The sequence below is a fragment of the Panthera uncia genome (assembly GCF_023721935.1).
Source record: "Panthera uncia isolate 11264 chromosome A3 unlocalized genomic scaffold, Puncia_PCG_1.0 HiC_scaffold_12, whole genome shotgun sequence".
NCBI classification, from domain to species: domain Eukaryota; kingdom Metazoa; phylum Chordata; class Mammalia; order Carnivora; family Felidae; genus Panthera; species Panthera uncia.
Window position 1 is genome coordinate 30,528,884 of NW_026057579.1, and position 20,994 is coordinate 30,549,877.

At 51.6% G+C, this 20,994-nt stretch overlaps 1 protein-coding gene across 1 annotated transcript in view; it reads right to left on the bottom strand.

The window, feature by feature from the left end:
• The window catches only part of TRIB2 (tribbles pseudokinase 2), a 26,755-nt gene extending 9,821 nt beyond the window's left edge, over window positions 1-16,934 (bottom strand). The window contains exons 1-2 of the mRNA XM_049652508.1: window positions 14,989-16,934; window positions 9,942-10,234 (exon numbers count right to left, since the gene is read on the bottom strand). Of these exons, the coding sequence (XP_049508465.1) occupies window positions 9,942-10,234; window positions 14,989-15,258 (563 nt within the window). The 5' untranslated portion in view covers window positions 15,259-16,934. The remainder of the gene's footprint in view (window positions 1-9,941; window positions 10,235-14,988) is intronic.
• Window positions 16,935-20,994: the final 4,060 nt, after the last annotated feature.

The following is a 20,994-nucleotide window of genomic DNA, read 5'->3' on the forward strand; positions in this document are numbered from 1 at the left end:
GGGGGGGGGGGGGGGGGGGGGGGGGCGGTTGTCCAAGCAGGCGAAGGGTCAACTGAGACAAGTCAAATGCGGCCAGGTCTGGCTTCACTCTGCCCAGTACTGAAAAGCTGCCCTTGGCTGCCAGCTGGCTTGTGCAAGCAAGGGTCTCACCAGGGGCTACCGCTGGGGGTGCCCAGCCACGGACTGTCCCACACCGTAGGCTGCCATCAAGCCGACGTGACAGCCACAGACTGCTAAACTCTGCCAGATAAATCGTCATTCGAGTTCTCTGCTTCCTGAGTGCGCAGATTTTCTCCAACAGTTACCCCTGAGAGCCACTGACGTACCAGATCCTGTAGATTCAGTGACCAGACCGACACCAAGGTCAAGCTGCTTCCAGATCAGCAGGAGGGCAGCAGGTAACCAACAGGGAGGCATGTCGGGTCCGGGTGAGGGAAGTCTACAGGGAGGGGCTGCTTGGTTCTCCCAGGTGGTATATCCTCTCACTACCTGACCATAGTCAGGGAGGTGGGGGGGGGGGGGGTTCCTGCACCCGTGTGATGCGCCAGAAAAGTCACAGCTTACCAAGATGAAGGAAGTTGCTAGGGAACAGTACGGTCGTGATGAGAAGCCCGATCCGACTCAAGCACCCAGATGTTTCCACAGCACCTCTGGCTGGCCACAACAGAAAGGCCTGTGCTGTCTGCGTGCTGGTGCACGTCTGAGCCCGACACACTATGACCACAGGACAGCGGGGAAGCCATCGCATCCCACCCCCGAGGCCATCCCACTGCAGGGAGACACCATCCGAGGGCAGCCCGTGTCTCCACAGGAACAGACGGGGAACCCGGAGACAGGCAGCGCCGCTCAGAGCTCCTCCTCAGTCCTCTGTTCAGGACTCCTGCTCCTCTGCAGGGAGACGCGATCCCAAAGGATCCCCTGATCCCGAGTCAATCGATCCAGCCTTTCAGAAAAGGCTCCGCAGGCAACCTCCTGCCAGGGCAGGACAGCACTGCTCTGAGGGCCCACCCAACCTGGATTCTCCCAGGGAGAGGGAGCCAGGCGCCCCTCAAGCTCCTGCTCCGGCCCTGCTGCGTGGTCAGGCTGACTCAGGGTCCAGAACATTCCCACCCAGGACGACTGGCAGGGCAGCAGCAGGGCTCAGGCCAAGTCCCTCTGACCCCACCGACCCAGGGAGCACTGGGAGCAGTGGTCCAGCGCTGGGCCAGGCAGGGATTTCCACTTGGCAGAGTCCTAACCTGGGCCTCACCCAGATGGCCCAGGCACACACTAGACCAATTCTGGGAGCCAGAAAACCTGAGCCCTGCTCTGGGTCACACCGCCAACACGTTGTAGAACTTTGGAGAAGGGCATTCCCTCCTCATTTCTTCATTTGTAAAAATCCAAGGGTTGGGGTTAATTCTACCTCTTACCCACTCCTCCTTGATCCCACCGCTTGGGGCCTGGTTCAGCCTCAGTCAATACACATCCATTCTGCCCATACGCTTCCAGAATCACAACCTGACCCCATCCTGTCTTGTCTAGAAAAACCCTTCGGTAGCATTTCCTGGATTTCAGGTCAAGTTTAAGGACAAGGGCATGCACCCAGGCCCTAGACCTGTGCTTCCCTCTTTAGTCTTATCTCTGACCCCCATATAGCACCCTCCACCAGTACATCATCCCCCCCTGCACAGGCTCATTCATGTCTCTTGGCCTTTACTCATCCTTCCCAACACCCTCCCCTTCTCTCTACTTCACTCAGACTAACCCAAGAAGGAACCTATTTCCTCACTGACGCGGTCATTCTCTACACCCCACTCCACCGCTGGAACATTCTCTTCCTGCTCCCACAGGGTCTCTAATGCCCACCCGCAACCCGTAACATGGTACGAAAAGTCACTATTACACTTTGTCTTCCATCAGGCAACAACTCCCCTTAGCGATTCTTGTACCCCTAACACCTAGCGCTGTATGTGGTACAAAACAGATGCTTAATCAATATTTGCAAAGTAGCACGACTCCCATGTCTCAGATGCCCCCAGCTCCAACATGCTGTCTGGAGTTCAGGGTATCCGGGCATGATTCTGCTTAAGAACTGTACTCTCTACAGTCCAAAAAAATTTCAAACAGGCTGGACTCTATTTCATGCTTTAGAGAAACTCCCAAGAGTACTGGATAAAGGACATTTAAAATGTGTTTCCATCTACTGCCTCCTGCCATCAATATATCTAGGGGATTTTTCTTATAATATTTATGCCTCCTGGGCGTAGGGGGCTATTCACATACCCACTTAGACAACTGTCAGACATTCACCAAGTATTTACAATGCCAGTCCTGGGCTAGGTAGGGAAGACAGAAAGATAAACAGGCCCCATTTCACAGTTCTGTACAGAAAACAAAACGGGACATCACAGGACTGTCCAGGGGATTAGTGAACTAGTGGCCCATGACTGCTCAGAGAAGGTCAAGCACTGAGCTTCACTTAGACTCCGGCCGGTCAGGTCCTGCTGGTGTTTACTTGTTGCCTATTTGCATGAGAAAATTCTTTCTGGGGATCGGACACAAGGGGCGGAATTTTAGCTGGTGTCCATTTCCAACAGCCAGTGTGGTCTTTCCAGAGCCTAAGCTCGGGAGTCCCATATCCTGGGTACAAATCCCCAGGCCTGCCGCTGATTAGCTGTGGGACCCTGAGCCTCAGCTCCCTCATCCATAAAATGGTGATAATAGCACTAACTTACTGTTTTTTTTTGTTTTTTTTTTTTTTTAGTTTGAGAGACAGTGAGAGCCTGTGAGCTAGCAGGGGAGAGGGACAGAGGAGGAGGAGGAGGAGGAGGAGGAGGAGGGAGATCTCAAGCAGGCTCCGTGCTCAGTGCAGAGCCCAATGCGGGGCTCGATCCCACGACCCTGGAATCATGACATGAGTCAAAATCAAGAGTCAGAGGCCCAACCGACTGAGCCACCCAGGCGCCCCTCCTCACTGGTTTTAAGCTGGTGAATATACATACAGTAGTTAATTCGGATTAAATCAGTTCACTTAACTGCCCTTGTATTTAGAAGAGGGCCTGGCACATGGTGTATCTAGGTATTATTTCACTAAACTGTAAGTCCCACGAGGGAAAGCCTTCGGTCTCGTTTGCCACGGCAGTTGCCACAGCACCTAGAACAGTGCCTGGCCCGTGACAGGTTGCTGGGTAAACAGAGGGATCTCCAGGTGGTTGGGTGGTGAGGCCCAAAGCCGGTAGCTGATGACCAGTCATGACCGCTATCCTCTTAAGGCTCTGCAGTGCGCCCGGCACCGTGCTGGGCACTGGAAGTTCACCATCTCCAACCCACGCCAGAGGAGGTAGGCCAAGGTCAAACGGCTCAGTGAGGCAGTAAAAACTCCTACGGCCGTGCCCTTGGCCTCACCTTCCCAGGGTCTCAGTCCAGCCCGTCAACTAACTGATTAAGCCCAAGCAGTAAGCAGCTCAGCCAGAAATCCTACTGAAGGATGCCGACTATTTAGCCCACTTCTAAGCGAGGAACCCTGAGAATGCTCTCCCCTCTCACTGTGATTAGAGAAGCTTTTCATAAACGCGACACCCGGCCACAGACACTGACCGCACTGTCTCAGATGTCATTCTGCACAAATCATTAAATCCAAATGGCAACGATGGGTTAATTTCTCATTTGAGGCGGAAGGCTGAAAGGAGCTTTCTCTGCAAAGATGTCTCCGTGGGAGACCGATAAGACGGAGCCTTTCAGGGGCTCCCGATCTGGGGAATGATCTAGAGGCCAACGATCTGTACTCACCCCCATTTCTCTCTTCTCTCATTCCGTCATGAGAATCCAATCTGAGACGCACGCGCTCAATAAAGGAGATCTTCGTTCACGCAGTGCCCACCGTGTTCCGGCAGCAGGGAAACCGAGGCAGCCTCAGTCCCCAAGAAGCTCCCAGCCCAGGAGGAGACGGGGACGGTCTAGGGATGCACGTGTACAATGTGAGAGGGGAGACTGCAGGGGTGCTGTGGTCGGGGGGATCGCTTACCCATCCAGGGAGAAGTGGGGGAGTGAGCCTTCCCCAAGGGTTGGCATGCCTGAAGTAATAAGAATGGTCCACATAAATAAGTGAATTCCAGGAGCTCTGTCTCCTGGGAAGCAAAAAGGTAAGATATTTTCCTGAAATACGGTGAACTTAGCACTTAACGTAAATCGCTACTAACAAAAGAAAGCAAGACAGGATCTCTATACTTTGCTAGATACTGAAAGAGAGAGAGACTGGCAGGTCAGGGCAACACAAGGCCTGGGCCCCACAGGACACACAGGTCGGGTGCCCGGGTAGATGGTTACACGAGGGCCCCTAGGGCTGCGGGGTTTCTAAAAAGGGTCCGGCCTCCCTCCCGCAGAAGCAGGCACTGATTAGCTTCCACGAAGCAGAGGAAATCAAACCTGTGACGTCAAGAGATAAAAATCTTCTAAGCAAAGAAGAAACATGTACAGAGGCATGTTTCTCCATTCACATGGGGTATTTCTGTGCGGTGAAATGTCAACACTGAACTGCGACCGGGGGAGCAGGGCGCTGGGGGAGGGGGGTGGCAAGGAGCCTTGTCCCAAGGGAGAAGAGAGATCAAGCTGGCCAAAACGGGCACCACGGTGGGAGCCCCAGGCTGCAGCAGCTTAAAGGGCTCCCCACATCTGAGTCGGCGAGCTGGCCCAGTGTCACCCAGTGTCATCCTGTCACTAAGTGCACAGGATGTGAGGACGGCAGGAGCTACCGCTTGCTGATGGCTGATCAGGTTCCAAGCACCGGGTTCACCCGCATTAATTCATTTAATTTCACAAAGAAAGTCTCCTTGTTACTTCCACTCTGCAGAGGAGGCAATCTGGACAGAAGAGCTTATGTAACTTCTCAAGATTAAGTTCAGTAAGGAGGGCAGGAGCAGGGCCTAGAATCCAGTGCCTCGGCCTCCCCGTGGGAGTAAGGGGTCTTCTCCCAGCCTCAGGCCTTCCCCTGGAGGCTCAAATTCAAACACAAGGCCTCCCAGAACGGGCTGCCCGGGCAGAGCGGCACGGTCACTGCCCTCTATCTAATTCAGGGCTCCCACCCACAGGGGGCCCCTCTGACCCCATCAGCCCATCTCCGATTTTACTGCCGAAACTGTGGATGCAAAGGGTGTGTCCAGAGCGAGCCCAATCAGGGTAAGGGTTTCACTTCCTCAAAACAAAAACAAAACTGCAGGTCCGTGCTGCAGAAACGTCCCAGGGACGGAGGAGACAGCAGCAGCACAAGGCTGGGAACACGGCGGCCACGAGGGGCCGGGGGAGCGCATGCGCCTCGAACGCTCCTTCCCCTGCGGACATCTCGTCTACCTCGTGGCCTTGCTGAGCCGCCCACCCTGCCCTTTGCACTTTTGCCCTGCTGGTCACCGGTCCCACCCCCTCCCCGCAGCACTGATGCAATGCCTGTCATTAACCGAGAGGGCAACGTGGCTTAAATCTGAACCCTTAGACCCCCAAGGGTTCACTCCTTGTGAAATGGCGGCCCAAGGGGCGGAGCCCATTCTCCATGCACTTCCGGCGCCTTGGGAACGGCTCTTCCATAGTGGCACCATGTTACCCATGACTTTAGGAGCTGCTGGCCATCGCGAGCCCCTGCCCCACCCTGTGCGCCTCTGGATCAGGACACTCAGCTCTCACAACCACCAACAGGGATGCAGACCTTACTTCTGTTCCGAGGAATCCGCAGCTCAGAAGCATTAAAGGACTCCTCCCAGACCGGGTAGCTAATGAGAGGTAGAGACAATCTGCATCTAGAACCCAAACCAAAATAAAACGGAAGCCAAAGAATCTGAGGTGCTGCGGCTTCAACACAGCGAGACAAGGCACACTGCCATCAGGCCCTAACAGAACATGGGGTGGCATCTTCAGAGCTGTTTCTGGGAACCTGGACTGATGGCCCTCACAGCGCCACCAAGAATATTCTCACGGGTTGGTCATGGATTCAGTTACAGTCCAGGATCTGAAATCCATGCATAGGAAGTCAGCTCACAGGCGGGTCTCCTTGGGAACCCGGAGGGGGGAGGGGGGGCGCGAGGGCTTTCACCTTCAACCCCTTGCAAGAGAATCAACCAGTAAGAAGCACATCCTTGAGAGATCAAAGGCCATGCGCAAAGGAGGGGTCTGGTGATGGGAAGCTTAATAACACAGGACTTCCAAAAGCCTCCTCTGTGTTCTTCCCCCATAGGACTAATGCATAAAGGGTCCGAACACAGACACAGACTCCATCGTTCAACGTTTCAAAGGCCTTTCCAATTCAACCCATTGTTTTCTTACAGGTGCCATGACGTCAGGAGAGGCATAGGCTCTAGTGCTATCGAAATACCTATTGAGGAGGTCCTGCTGATTAGCATGGATGGCGAGAGCTGCCAGCAGCAAGGTCCCAGTGAGGTCCCGGACCGCTGCCCCCCTCAAAACACGGGCGGGCTGCTCCATGCAGGCCACTGTGCAGACCAACAAAGAGAAACTCTGCTGCGAAACCCAATGGCTGTTGGACGCACGGAGGGAGAAACACGTTGAGTGACAAAACCAGAGACTCACGCTCTGAGAACGAGACGTTAAAAACCAAAACGACAAGGAGAAAGGCTACAAGGCATTATTCCTCTTTCACAAAAAGTTTGACAGCTGGCTGGAAACAAAGTTCCTATCGGCTACCGATGAGAACATTTAGAGTGTCCTTGAGAATGAGAGCGACCTTCTCAGAGCTGCCCAGACGGAGACGCCGGTCATGCTAAGAAGGACAAGTCCACCGAGCCTTCAGCAAGGTGAGGGATAGGGAAAGAGCTCTGGAGTCAAATGGTAGGATTTCCAGGCCAGCTCCATGGGCATGCCGGCAGTGACCTTGAGAAAGGTCACTTAGCTCCTGTGCAACCCAGTCACCTCGCCAATCAGATGAGGAGTCTTCCTTTCCCCTGACAGTCCCGCAGCGATGCGAGGCTGCACGGGGCTCAGGTGCTCTCAGACACGCCAGGGACAGATGATGACCAGCTTCCTCCCCGTCACTTACGTTTCCTCTCTCAGAAGGAAATTGCTCTCTAAAGTTAAAAAGGATTTAGCTTTGCCATGCGTGCTCCGGTGAAGTATTCTGGTTTCACATTCACATGGGATGCTTCTTTCTAGATCTTTCTAGAAAGGGTCATGCTCTTTTGCAAATGTCCAACACAAACTCCAAAATCAACACCAGAAATGCACAGTCCTTGTGTCGGAAGCTTCTGACCTCTTGGCATTTCTATTTTTTTTTTTAAGTTTGTTTATTTATTTTGAGAGAGAGGGTGTGTGCATGAGGGGAAGTGAGGGAGACAGAGAATCCCAAGCAGGCTCCACACTGTCAGCATGGAGGCCGATGTGGGGCTCCAACTCAGGAACCATGAGATCATGACCTGAGCCAAAATTCAAGAGTTGGATGTTTAGCCGACTGAGCCACCCAGGCACCCCGACATCTTGGTATTTCTTCTCTAGGCACTGGGACATCAAGGATTTTTGCTTTGCCACCATAAAGGACAAGCCAGGTCTGACTCAGCCCCTTATTTGCTTCTAGCTAGCCGCGGGCACTGGGGCCAGCACCCTCACCCCCGGGGCTCTGATTCCAGGCAGCAACAAACATGACAGGACTGAAGGATGGCCCCCTGGAGGCCCCAGAGTTTACACGTGCCCCCTTGTTCTGACCTGGGGGTGTCCACCCTACTGTGACCCACTTCCTAAGTATGTATTTACATACATGTGCTATCGCTGGACGCACCACCCCCTATACTCGCTGCCGTGTGAAATTCCTCTCTAAAGAGGCACGATCAAAGGTGATGCTTAAAAACCTGGACCCCCGTGAAAGAGGGCATCGTTGCCCTTACTGCCCAGGGCAGGCAGATGGATTTCTTGAGAGCTGATTTAACAGAGCACACGTCCTTTCCTGTCTCTTTCCTGTCTGTCACGTAGAGATTTCACACATTCTGAGGCTTCCTCTATGAAATGAACACAAGGATACCCACCCCCAACCTGCAGAGAGAATTAAGCTCAACAATAACCTGTTAACCTCTCATTTTAGAAGTTCGAGTTACTCCGTGTCCAAGAAAGGTAGCACACAGAAGGATAAAGTATCTCTGTTGGGATTCTGCTGGGAGTCACAGCCGAACTTACTTCCCAATGAGAATATTCAAAGAAGCACACACATCTATTGTAACGCAGAAAAACCTCAGAACCAACAGAGCCAGGACAATAAAAGGATGAGAAACTTGAGCCCAGAAGGCGGGGACCAATCTAAATGGTCAGAGATTATTAAAGATGAAACCGGGGTACAAACCCGAGTCTCCAGGCTCCGAGGGCAGACACATCTGAGCTGAAGACGAGAAATGGTTAAGTGTGGCCCCAGATTCTAGATCTCTGAATGGCTCCCTCTTCTTCAGTTTATTAATAAGGGTCAAATCCCTGCACTGTAAAGGACCAGGATACTGGCTGCCACAAATGCCTAAGATATCTGTTTATGGGTAAAAATGTGGAACAATAACCAATCTCTGTGGCCACGGGCCCTCTGAACCTTGAATACTCAGCTGGATTGCAAATGCTCATGACATTATCCCATTTGGGTTAAGTAACCACAGGCCCTTTACCTTTGCTAATCCCAAAATGCTTCCCAGACATTTCCCAATTAGCTCAACCCATAAAGATGAAAAAAACAAAACAAAACAAAACAAAAAACGAAGTGCACACCACCCGACGTCGAGAAGCAGCAGCCTACGATATCACAGGCCAAACTGACTGGAAGGTAGGAAGGTTTGACAGGAAGATCTGTACCAGACGCACAGATCTGCCCAGCGAGTGAATGAATGGCACGTATCGGCTTTGCACTCAGGACGGCTCTTAACAGCTCTGTGACAACGGACCTTCACTTCACCAACCACTTTCCTAGTAGGAGGGGAGGATGCCCAAGGCAGTCGTGGTAACTCCACGACCCACGTGTGTAGAAACCCTAGAACAATTTTTGGACGAGTCGGCAACGAATATGAATCCGTGGCCTCCACCCCTGTGAGAACGCACATTCTTCAAAAGAGAAAAGTAAGTGGCTTGGGAAGAGTTTTAACAATGGAAGTCAGCTGGAAGACAAAGCAGGCCCCAGTGGGTTTGCGAAACAGAACGCGACGAGTTAATGGAAGAAGCGTGAATGGAACCCAGATGCCCAGCAGCCTGTCCAGCTGTCGCCTCCAATAAGCCAGACCTTCACCCGGCTGTGCATCCGCACTGGAAGGTTCCTCACCGGCAGCACGGGTCCTTCCCACATTGGCCGTAACATGTTCATCATCTTTCAGGTCTGGTCCGACATCGCGTCTCCTATAGAATATCTTTCTTGCCTTCCAAGTCCTAGTTAAAACTCACATCCCAGCCCCCAGTTCCCATCCGACCCGGGAGATCATCTTCTTTTAGGGCTTGGAACATTCCTTTATAGGTGAGTCAACTAGCTCATGCACACGGATCTTCAGAGTACTGAGAATTGTGATTTATACACGCACACTTTACTGACACCCACAAGCACCCTGAGGTATTCCTGAATGAGGGAACAAACGAATGGGCTCTAAATGACTGATGCCAGGCCCCGAGCGTTCTGAAGGCACGATTGTCGCCATCGTGCCTCATGCACCTTGAAAACGCCACACAGGCTTGCAGCCACCCTTCAGAGCTGACGACACCACAACAAAAATAACGACCGGGTCACAGAGTGTCCTGGCACCTGCCCTCTGAGCATCCCGTAACGCCTTTAGAGGAGCAGCGACTTGTTTTCCGAGGGCGCTTAGAACGCTGCAATATTCATTCACTCCCCACCCCCCCCCCCCTGTCCTCCCACCCTCTCTTCTCACCTGGACAGCAGGCAGCAAAAAAAAAAAAAAGTCCATCCTGGACAGCCTGTTAGAGTGTCAGGTCTGGACAGGAAGGGTACTCACCTCTCTTCGTCCTTAAAGATGAATTTCCGCAGCTTTAGGTCCCGCAGCACCAGCCCCCCGTCGTGGCAGTGGGCCACGGCCGAGGCGATTTGGTAGAAAAGTCTGGCCGCCTCCTCCTCCCTCAGCTTCTTGCAGGTGCGGACAAAGGAATGCATGTCCCCATAGCTTCGCTCAAAGAATACATAGGCTTTGGTCTCCCCCAGGAGAATTTCGGTGATTTGGTTGATGTTGCTGTGGGCAGTCAGGCAAAAGCACGGGGCCAGGGATTCCTGGTAGCAGCTGATATCAAACACCTAGGGCAGGGGTCACAACAAGACGGAGAGTCAGCGATCCCTCTTGTACGACCAAGAAAATCACAGGGTGCGGGCACCTCCCACCGTACAGGCTTCTGAGGGGACGAGAAAGCACACCGAACGTGGACCCAGACCACACCGGCCCTGCCGGCCGCTCCCAAAGCTGGGTCGCCTTGAACAAGCCGCTGGATCTCTCTGAGCTTCCGAACGGTCACGTGCAAAATGGGCAAATGGCGCTTGACCCACAGCGTGGGGAGGATTATACGAGCAAATAAAGGTCAAAGCGGTTTGCGCGAGGTCATACAGCACACAAACGGGAAGTCCCGATCACCTCCGCTGAGACAGGAACAAAAGCAAAATCGGAAGGTGGCCCACCCCGAGCTGCACAGACGACACCTTGTTCGCCTTCCAAAAGCAAGACGGAGCAAAAATGTACATCTCTGTACCACTACAGCGATTGTGGACAACAGATTTTATGCTCTGCAACTGCGTTGCACACTGTAAGACCTGAGCAATTAACGGTCAAAAACGTAGACTCTGCCTTAAGGTTATCTAATTCAGTACCTTCGTTTTACGGATGTGCAAATCGAGGCTCAGGGAGCAAGTCAAATCAAGCCCCAGCGGCAGAATTAGGAATAGGACACAGGCTGTTAATAGGAAAGCAGACACGCTTCTCTATTTCCTGCACGGCTATCTAGCTCAATGAATCAGTTATGCAATGATTTTCTGTGAATCAAAATTAGCCTGTGAAATGCCACCTCATTGTGGGGTTGTTTAAAAAGAAAATCCATCCCCGATACCTTTCTGAAAGCAACCTAAGAGGGATTAACACTACCGAGAATTTTTGAGGTCATAAGAAAAAGCTTTCATTCATTTTAAGACCTCCACTAAATCAGGACTACAAATCCCTGGGTTTGGAATGTGGTTTTCCTATCTGCCTGGGAATGTGGGCACATGACTCTGTTCTGTGCCTGCAGGAGTGAGGGGCAGGCATGAGGGGCTTTGCTGGAAAGCACTGGAGGCCAGGAATGCTCCAACAACACTCAGTGCTACGGGCATACCACCATTTAGCTTCTTAAATCTTTTTTCATTAGTTAGAACATCCTCTCCTTGATCCCCATTTTGCAGCGTGGCCTAGAAATCACCACACCGAGGCTCTAATCCTGGCTTGGCCCCCAATAATCTGGATAAGATGGCTAAAGCACTCAGGGTCACTGGGCCTCCCTCCCCTTCAGAGACGGAAGACGTTGACTTAGAATACCGTTGACCTTTTTTGGGTCCCACAGGAGAAGCTGGTAAGAGCTCTGTCCCCTCTTCGCTGACAATGCCCAGTCTCCGACGCACGCACAATAGGGGATTCATTTTTAAGGGGACTCACAGACCTTCCCAAACCCATCCAGGCACACAGGCTCTTAGGATCAAAAACCGAAAGAAATCGGTGAGTCCAACAAGGATAGTGAGAACCTCAGAGGGCTGGTGCTAACCCGGGGCGAGGAAGCAAAGTAACAGTAACGTTGTGAATGAACCATAATGAGGCATCTCAGGAAGACGGCACGGCTGCTACCACTATAACCTAAAATTTAAGAATGAATACTTCATTATCTCCAGAGACCACAAATCACACCCTGATATTGTCAAATGATGACCTACGAGCAGTGACCTCAGAGGTCCATTCAATTAGGAATCCGAAATGCCCTGGGTCAACTTTAACACCCAGGCTGTGGGCAGCAGAAACCAAGTAAAGCCTCAAAAATTTCACAGAGTAACAGACATGTTGCAGTGGCTAACATAAACACTCTGCGTTATGTAACGGGCATGCTGTGTTCTGAAGCATCAGGCTGCGGGCTCCGGTCGCCAGTGCTCATGAGTTAACATTATTTACAATCTCCTTCTTCCTTCAAGTTGCATTTTTTTGAAAAATAAAAGGGGATGTTTTGCTCAACACCCTCAATCTGTTATCCTGCTCCACTGATGAGAAACTGAATGGACACAGAAATTTCTTTAAAAAAAAAAAAAAAAAAAAAGAAAGAAACATATTCACGGCAGCTTCAAGAAATAGCCAGTACCCTTTGTAGAAGAGATCAAATTCCAAGATGGTGGACAGAGCATGAAAAACAAAACAAATACTTAGGTTCTCCCAAATGGGTAGGAACCAAACTTTTATTAGCAGCTATAACAGGCCTTTATGGGGTTGGACTGGTATTTAAACCATAACCTTCAAATGCAAAATCAAGCCATAAGCCTGGTTGCCGGCTTCTTTTAAATGTTTAATTTGGAACCTTAGTTACATAATGTGACAGCTGAGATAAGGCAGTGAGATTAGGCCATCATTAATAGCATTTACCAAAAAAAAAAAAAAAAAAAAAAGTGCCCATTATGCCAAGGCACTAATTATGTCAATCTGCACTGTACTACCATCATTTCCATGAAAATGATAAGGTAAAGATCCCCTGAAGCTCCCTTCTTCCATTTGCCTAGCTTAAAGTAGGTTCCTGGAGACAATAAACAGGCTTGCTTATGTTGGTTAAATGACCCCAAATAGCATCCTGTAGAATTCTCTCTAGGGTCCTCTATAATAATGGCATCTTTACATTTGATCAGTTTTTGCAAAGACTTTCTCCTTGGGTCAACATAGAGCTAGGAGACATGAACTCTATATTCTGAGACATCAAAAGGAACTTGAGGCACTGTGTAGATTCCACAGTGCCCCACAGTAAGCTGAGTTCACACTGTATTTCTGAGGGTGGCTCATGGAAGCAGCCTTATAAAAACCACTTGGAGCTTCCTAGGATATGGACAAGGGTGCCTGCATAAAAAGTCGTCGCCCATGTCACCTCTGGTAGAAAGGCAGGAAAACAGAGGCTGCCGTGTCTTAAAGGGATGACCTCTGTCCAGCGGAACAATGATACTGCACTTAAATACGCTCGCAGCCACACAGTAATTGGTGAGGGGCTGATTCAATCTTTGCAATAACTAAACCAGCAGATTAAGTACAGTTTCAGGCCAAAGAGCAAGTCCACGGATGACACTGTAAGGTCAGCCCCAAGTGAAATATGCCTTGAAGAATCTGGAGGGAGAAAGAAACAGCAGGGGCGAATCACCTCTGCCTTTAAACAAAGAAATAACAGCAAGATGCTCCTGCAGAATTTGGAGGCAGAATCCCTTTCCTTGCAAGCGTCTCCAGCCTTTGAAAAATATTGAAATGTTGTACTGAAGTTGAGCAAAAGGAGTGAACACACTCACTGCGGGGCGATTGTGCATATTTCATAGGACAGTGGCAGCTCGGTGGAATTCATTCATTTCAAAGGATGACGCCCCTATTGTGCAACGTTGTAGGTCTTCTGAGAATTCAATCCAGCTCTGAATAGCCTACTGAATTTTGGTTAACCGGGCACAGTTGCTCTGAGTCTCAATAACTTGGGAGAAGATGCAAAATACCAGATGCTCAGTACAAGGAGAGAGCTATATTTAAAGAGTCCCTGACTTTCCCGAGATCTGAACTGAGCAATTGCAAAACTGACTGAAGCCCCCCACAAAACCCTTATTTACACTGCAAGAGTCCAGTCCCCTATGAAATAAAGCAGTCTGTGGTTGATGGTAAAAGTGTGATGCATTTTTTTGTAGCACAGCTGTGCAGAGTGCCCATTTCAAAGACAGCAAAGGTCCTCATTGCTCACCACCCCCCTAGCCTCCCCCCCCACCCCGAGACCCCCAGGAAAACCAAGAGTGAGCAAATGTAAAAATAAGTGACAATGAATTCTTGATCTATGTCCAATGCCTGGGTAGCGGTAGGCTCTACTCTATTCTCTCTCTCTCCCAATCTCTCTCTCTCTCTCTCTCTTTTTGCAACTATCCCCCCTCTCATCCCCCCTCCTCTGGAGTGCACACACACAAAGACACACACACCAGTCACTGTTGGGGGTCAGAGACAAAAAGGAAACTGAAGTGCCCGGCTCTGAATTAGCACTGCGAATGTCTAGGGCTCCAAACGCCAGCCTGTAAACCATACAGGCAAAGGTGTGGGCTGGGGGTGGGGGGCGCGAGGGGGGGTGTTCAGGCACGGAAGTCCGGAGATGAGAAAAAACGAGAGGAGAGAAGGACCCAAAGGGCTCACTATTTCCTACACCCTAAGGTGCGCTGGCGGCTTTGATTTCCACCCCCAACCCTCCTTTCAAGGCTGCAGGCAGTAGAGAGCTCTTTGTAAACTCCTTCCCCGCGCTGGGCCCCTGGCTCCGCCAGAGGGGACACCTTTGTGTGTGTCTTTTAAAGGGCACCTTCCGAACAAAGGTTCAACACCTGCACGCTCCTAAGAACAATGGCTGCGAAGGGAACCCAGACATCAGTGCCTTAAAATTAGCGGGGGATTCCCTACTCCACGGTGGAAGGGGAGGGGGCTAGACACGGGGAGAAATCCCTTGGGCGGCGGGACCCGGCCTTGAGCCGAGGCGCTCCACGAGCGTTCGGGAGCACGCGTGTCCGCCGTGGCCCCCGCGCCGTCCCCGCCGCCCTCCCCGCCCCAGGCTCTCCCCAAAACGCCCCCGCCGCAGCCCGCCCCATTGTCTGCAACGCTCTAAAAACTTCGCAACTAGCCGAACGTGAACAAATAAATAAACCCATTTAACGAGGCCACGGGTAATTATCCCGCGAGTCTCCCTCCCCCAAGGCTCCGGAGCTCGGCGACCTCCCGCCCCCTCCAAACAGCCGGGGAATCTTTTTAAAAGACAAAAAGCAAAAACAAACCCCGGGCTCTTTACCTTGCACACCAGCTCCTCCCCGCTGTGCAGATGCACGGCACGAAAAACGTGGTCTCCCTCCAGAGGTTCCAACAATAAGTATTTCCCGATGCAAGAAACGCAATGCGACAAGTTCGGAGTCTCGGGCGGGCTCGGGGAGCCGAGGTTCGGGCTGAAACTCTGGCTGGGCTCGGCGGACCTTATAGACGACAACTCTTCGAAATCCTGGGTTTTGTTCCGCGATCTCCCATATCTTGCTATTGTGATGGGGGTAGACCTGTGTATGTTCATGAGTGTGGGGATCGCACTCGGCAAACAAAAAACCCGCTGGAGAGATGAGTCGCTGGCGAGTGCGGCTGCAGGCGCCTCGGTGCCACGGATTTTAAAAGGGAACGAGAGGGGAGGGGACGGGAGAGGGGCGACGTGGAGAAAGAGTTAGAAGCCCCCAAATGGGCGCCGCCGGGCACCTTGTCTGCTCCGAGCCCGGCTCCCGGGGGTGCTCAGTCGGCAGCAACTCGGGTCCCTTTGTTACCCCAAAGCAGCCAGCGATCTGCAGAATCCCCGCACTTTTAGTTTCTCTCTCTCTCCCGCTCGCTTTCCAACGCGGATCTAGCTAGGCGAGTAACCGGATTGCTAAGGTGGGGAGCTGCAGCGCCCGGTCTCCCGAAGCGATCCCCACGCAGGCTTCCGAAACGCAGACGGGGCGGAGGAGCCCAGCCGTAGTTCGTGCAATCTTCCAGGGGCGCACGGCGGCGGCTCAGTCTCAACGCGTTAGAAAACCAAACAAAAAGAAAAAGGAAATAAGCACGGGTCTACCGGCTCGCGCCGCACGGCAGACAGAATCCGCGCTGCACCCCCTTTTTTGGTGGAAAGGGTGGGGGGCGTGGAAGAGGGGGCGCCGGAGAGGGTAGTTACCTACGTTTTAACTGTAGATGGCGTCTGAGGCTTTTCCAAGATCGCAAGAGCTCTCCAAAATTTAAACAAACAGACAAAAAAAGAACAGAAAAAAAAAGAATAGCGAGGGAGCATTTAACTTGGAGCGGTCAGCGCTACCAACAAAAGATTGCAAAAGCCGGGCACGGAGTTGCGGCGCGGGCCGGGCGCAGGTACCGCGACAAAGCCCGGGTTGGCCCGCCGGGCGGAGGTCAGCACAGGCTCATGCTGTCGCTGCTCGCTCGTGCTCCAGATCGTCCTCCGAAAAAAGAAAAAAGAAAAAAAAAAAAAAAAGGGAGAAGTGCGGGCAGGGACGAGGGTGGCTCGGCGGTCTCCGATTCCCCCGGCACGAGCTTCCGGGGGATCCTCCGGGCGCTGGAAGGGGATGCGCCCCCAGCCCAGCCAACCTGCGGCGTTCCTTTCCCGCTGGATACCTGGATCTTGCCTTGGAATAATTTACGACAACTCCGTCTCCCCCTACCCGAAAAGCCCAAATTGCCCGGTGGGGTCTGTTTTGGAGAAAATTGATGGCTCTTCTTCTTCGTCTTTTATTATTATTTTTTCTTTCTTTCTTTCTCCCCCCGAGGTAAGCGGAATGTGTATTTAAAATTGAAGGGGATGGCCGATCGTGCCCGAGGCCAATCCCCGAGCTCAGCACGCCCGCAACTCCCGGCGAGGCGGTATTAATAGTTACTTACGTGGCCGGGGATCTCGGAGCGAGCGGGGCCCTGTGTGCGCGGGTGTGCGCGCGCGCGCCTCGCTCGCGCTCCGTCTCCCCATTCAATGTCACCGACACATTTCCACGGAGCCTCCGCCCCCCCGCCCCTCCCCGCGGCACCCGCGACTGGCTCAGCCCAGGGCCGGCCCCGCCCCGCCCCCGCCCGGGCCCCCCTCATTGAGCCGGGCGCCCATCAATCAGCGGGCGGCTCCCCGCGCCCGCCAGCCGCTGCCACTGCCATTGCAGCTCCCGGCCCGGGCGCGGGCGCCGGCCTCGCGGCTCTCCGGCTCGGCCCCGGCGAGGTGGCAGCGCGATATCCTTCCGCGGCCCCGGGCTCGGGAGAGAGTGCACCCGCCGCGGGGAGTGGGGAGGGGGGGGGGTCGCGGCGCCTCGGCGGGCGGCGGTGCTGGAGTCCCCCGGCCGCAGCTACCCACGCGTCTCCCCCACGCAGCGCCGTCAGTGCTCAGCGTACTTGTGCTCGCCTAGTTCATCTTCCAGGCGCTTCCCCCCCGGGAAGCCAGGCACCCTGTGAGCCTTGGGCCACCGCGGCTCACACGCCGCTCGGAGCCAGGAGCTCTTTCCCGTTGGCGATCCCTTGAACCAGCGGTGCCGCGCGGGGTTTCAAAAATCGGTTTCATTATCTTTCCCCAACACCTTACTCCGCATCTAAAAACAGTCACCCTTTGGGTTGGTGTCGCCCTCCTCCCTACCCCTCCACCCACTCCGCACTCCCGGCGCTTTGAGCCTTTTCAGCTGAAGACACCTTTGGACTCGGACCAAATTCAAGCCCTAATTCTTCCTCTGCACTCGGGACAGTGCCCCGAGGTCCTTGGTGGCCCAGTGAAACAGACACCTGCGGGCAAGTGCTGGGCTGCAAGGGATCTCTTCTCTTAGCCACCCTTCTCCCCCAGAACACACAAGTAGGACAGATGCACTCAATTTGGAGAATCGGGTGCAGTTTAGCCACTGGCCCTCCCCCGCCCATTATTCTCGATTTCCTGGGGAGACAGACTCAGGTTCTCTGTCTGGGGCATAAACACACCAGGCAAAGGGGCTTGAACTCCTGCGGAGGCTAGGAACTCCAGGTCCTCATCTAGTGCCTCTTGGTAAACCAGAAGCAATCTGGTTGGGGGATGAACATAAAAAATAAAAAAATAAATAAAAATAAATAAATAAATAAATAAATAAATAAAGCAAGAGACTGAGAAAGGAGAGTTTAAAAGACTCTTGGAGCCCTCTGAGCTTCTACATGTTCCTACGCATATTTTCCAGTGCGGGAGGGAAAAGGGATCCGTGTAATTTATTGTCCACAGTAGGATGCTTTTGAGTAGAAAGGGGGCCTATTTATAGTTACGGACACCCGGGTTATTCTGGTGATAAGAAGTTCCTGGGAAGTTGGCCAGAGAGGACACTGGGTGTGTGGCAGGCCACCACCACAGGACCAGAGTTTGAAAAGAAGGTCAAAAAATGGCCCCGTGCCTCCTGGCACTTCTCAGCATCTTAGTGCTGACAAACCTGCCTAGGATTCAGTGCCTGGCCGCAGGGGAGTTCACGAGCTCCCCCAGACTATCGCCGTGACTGCTAAGCAGATTCCTTTCATCCAGTTCTGCCCCCTGAAGACACTCACATGCTTATGCCCATCTCGGGAGCAGACCTGAGGCAGCCTCTGCAGATGAGTCAGGAAGACCCTGGTCTCCTCTGTTCAGTGGCCACCAACAGCGCTTTATAACTAGGGGTTGGGAGGCCTGGTCCCAAGCCCTGTCTGGGCCTCTGATTTCAAATGAAAATTGAGTCAAGACTTTTCTCCTCCCTGGGTCCCTGTTTCTTCAACTGTGAAATGAGAAGCATAACACCCGCCCTGCTCAGCTCACGTGATTGCTTTAGAATTACATTTTCAATTCCAGGAAATCTAGGAAGGCTTACTCTAAGCCAGGCCCTGTGCTGGTTGTTAAGGACCCAAGTATGAGTAAGATTTGGTCTCTGCCACCCAGGAGCTCAGAGTCTAGCCCCAGAGAAAGGCATGGAAATACATAATTTCATTGCATAACAATGTGGCAATTAGGATATCAAAGCCTCATGGGAGCACACAGGAAGAAGCAACTTTTCCTGGACTTCTGGGAGTTTTCCCAGAAAATGTGTTTGTTTTTTTTGTTTTTTTTTTTTTTTTTTTACCTTGAATTAATCCAGAGCAAATATTTATTGAAACCTACTATGTGACAGACACTGAGTATGGAGATACAATGATTTTAAAATGTGTATATTTCCTATCTTCATGGACCTTGAAAAAGCTCTGTGAGTCATAAAATAACATGAATAAGAGATTGTAGTTGGCATTTCAGGCAGAAAGAAAGAATGTGCAAAAGCGAGATTTCTAGTAACTCGCCACGGCTCCAGGATTGACATTTTGGGAGCAGTGGCCAGGCCTGCGGCTGGCCAAATGGGTTGGAATTCGAATGGGAAGGGATTAAAAGACCAGCTGGAGACCATGCTCCTCTTGGTAGATGGGACATAGAGTCAAGGCTGATGTGTAACTTGCACGTGGAGGGGGCAGATTGGGGTTTTAGAAAGATCAAGCTGGAGGTCGGTCATATGGAGGAAAGACCAGCGAGCTTCCAAGGAAAGAGACAGCTCAGTAGCAGGAGAGATCAAGGAATTTATAAACTGAGAGTGGTGTGTAACATGCTGTACGTGGCTGATGGTATATTTACGACTTCTGACGAAAATATACACTGGCTACTTCCCGCCCATTCTCAAATGCCAGATTCATGTTCTTTGGGAGCTACTGCGGTGCAGGATAAATTAGATAATTATACCAAGCGCCTTCAATATTTTTATTTTTATGCATATTAACGATAGCTGTGTGCTCAGATTGTAAAAAAGCAAATGGCAGGACGATGGGGGTGGGCTCTTCATTCATTTGCTTGTCAGCCATGTGACCTCGGATGAATTTAGAATATCTTTATTACAAAGTGAAATTATAATCTGAATTTTACCTAAGACATGAAAATGATGGATGGTGCATATAAAGTACTAGCTCAAGGTCTTGTACGTGATAGGATTAATTGTCATTACTGTGACTATTATTACTATTATGATTATCGGAATATAGACCCACAGAGAGCAATCCAACATGCGATAATTAATAATAATAATAATAATAATAATAATAGATAGATGAAATAGTTTAAATCCTTATAGTACCAGTAAGGTGTGGTTAAACATGCAGTTACAGGGATGGCCAAATACAACAGCGGGTGTGATAACATATGTGGCAATTAGAGGAGGGAGATGCATTTTAACCAGTCCACTCTGTAGGACATTCAAAGCCATTGGCCTTAGGTTACTAGCCTGATGTGAATGCTCTCCAGAACATTCTGTATGTTGAAAGGGCTTCAAGGGCTCATTCGTTTCTTCTTGCCAGTGCTCTTTTGTTTATTCATTTAGCAACCATGTAGTAGCCCTGCTGTGTGAAGTCCTAAGCTAAGGGTGGTGTTGATCAAATGAGCGGGTGTTTGGTTTTTTTTTTAATTTTTTTCATGTTTATTTTTAAGAGAGAGAGAGACAGAGCACAGGTAGGGAAGGGGCAGAGAGAGAGAGGAAGACACACAATCCGAAGCAGGCTCCCGGCTCTGAGCTGTCAGCCCAGAGCCCGACGCGGGGCTCGAACTCACAAACTGCGAGATCATGACCTGAGCTGAAGTCGGATGCTTAACTGACTCAGCCACCCAGGCGTCCCCCAAATAGGCGGTTTTTGAGAAAGAATTCCTATGACTACTGTATCACTTACAGGCTAACATCTACCAAAGGTGATCACATCCATCTTCCTTAAGCAGCTCTTACGGCAGGCCATACCTGGGCTCAAAACTCTGTGACAAAGTTCCAGAACAAATGGCAAGAAGTGCCACCTTATGCTGATGTGCTCACTGCAGACTCCAAGACTCCAGGACATTCCATTCCCATTAAGGTCTCTGTGAATGGCATCCCTGGAGGCGTACAGAACCGTTTCCTTGGCTGTATGTGGAACCTGGAGTTTAGATACATTGGGCTGGAATTCAGAAACTTCTTAACAGCTTCATCTTCCAATCTTACTGTCACATACCCACCAGCTGCTCACCACCCCGTGAACTGGGGGATTCCCCCTCTGTGTCTAGGAGTCGAGTTACACCTCCCTCCATGTCTGGTGCCTCCGTGGTTCCCAGGATACTCCCTTCCAAGGTGTTCCCTTCACCTTGCTCATCTCTTTCAGCTAAAGTTCATGTTCCCAGTTCTATCTGGCTTTGTGGATTCCTCAGGCTTTGAACGGCGTGTTCAAATCCAAGGAGGCATGGGAGTGTTTGGCCAATAATGAGATTTGTGGTGTTAACGTGTGAGTTGCA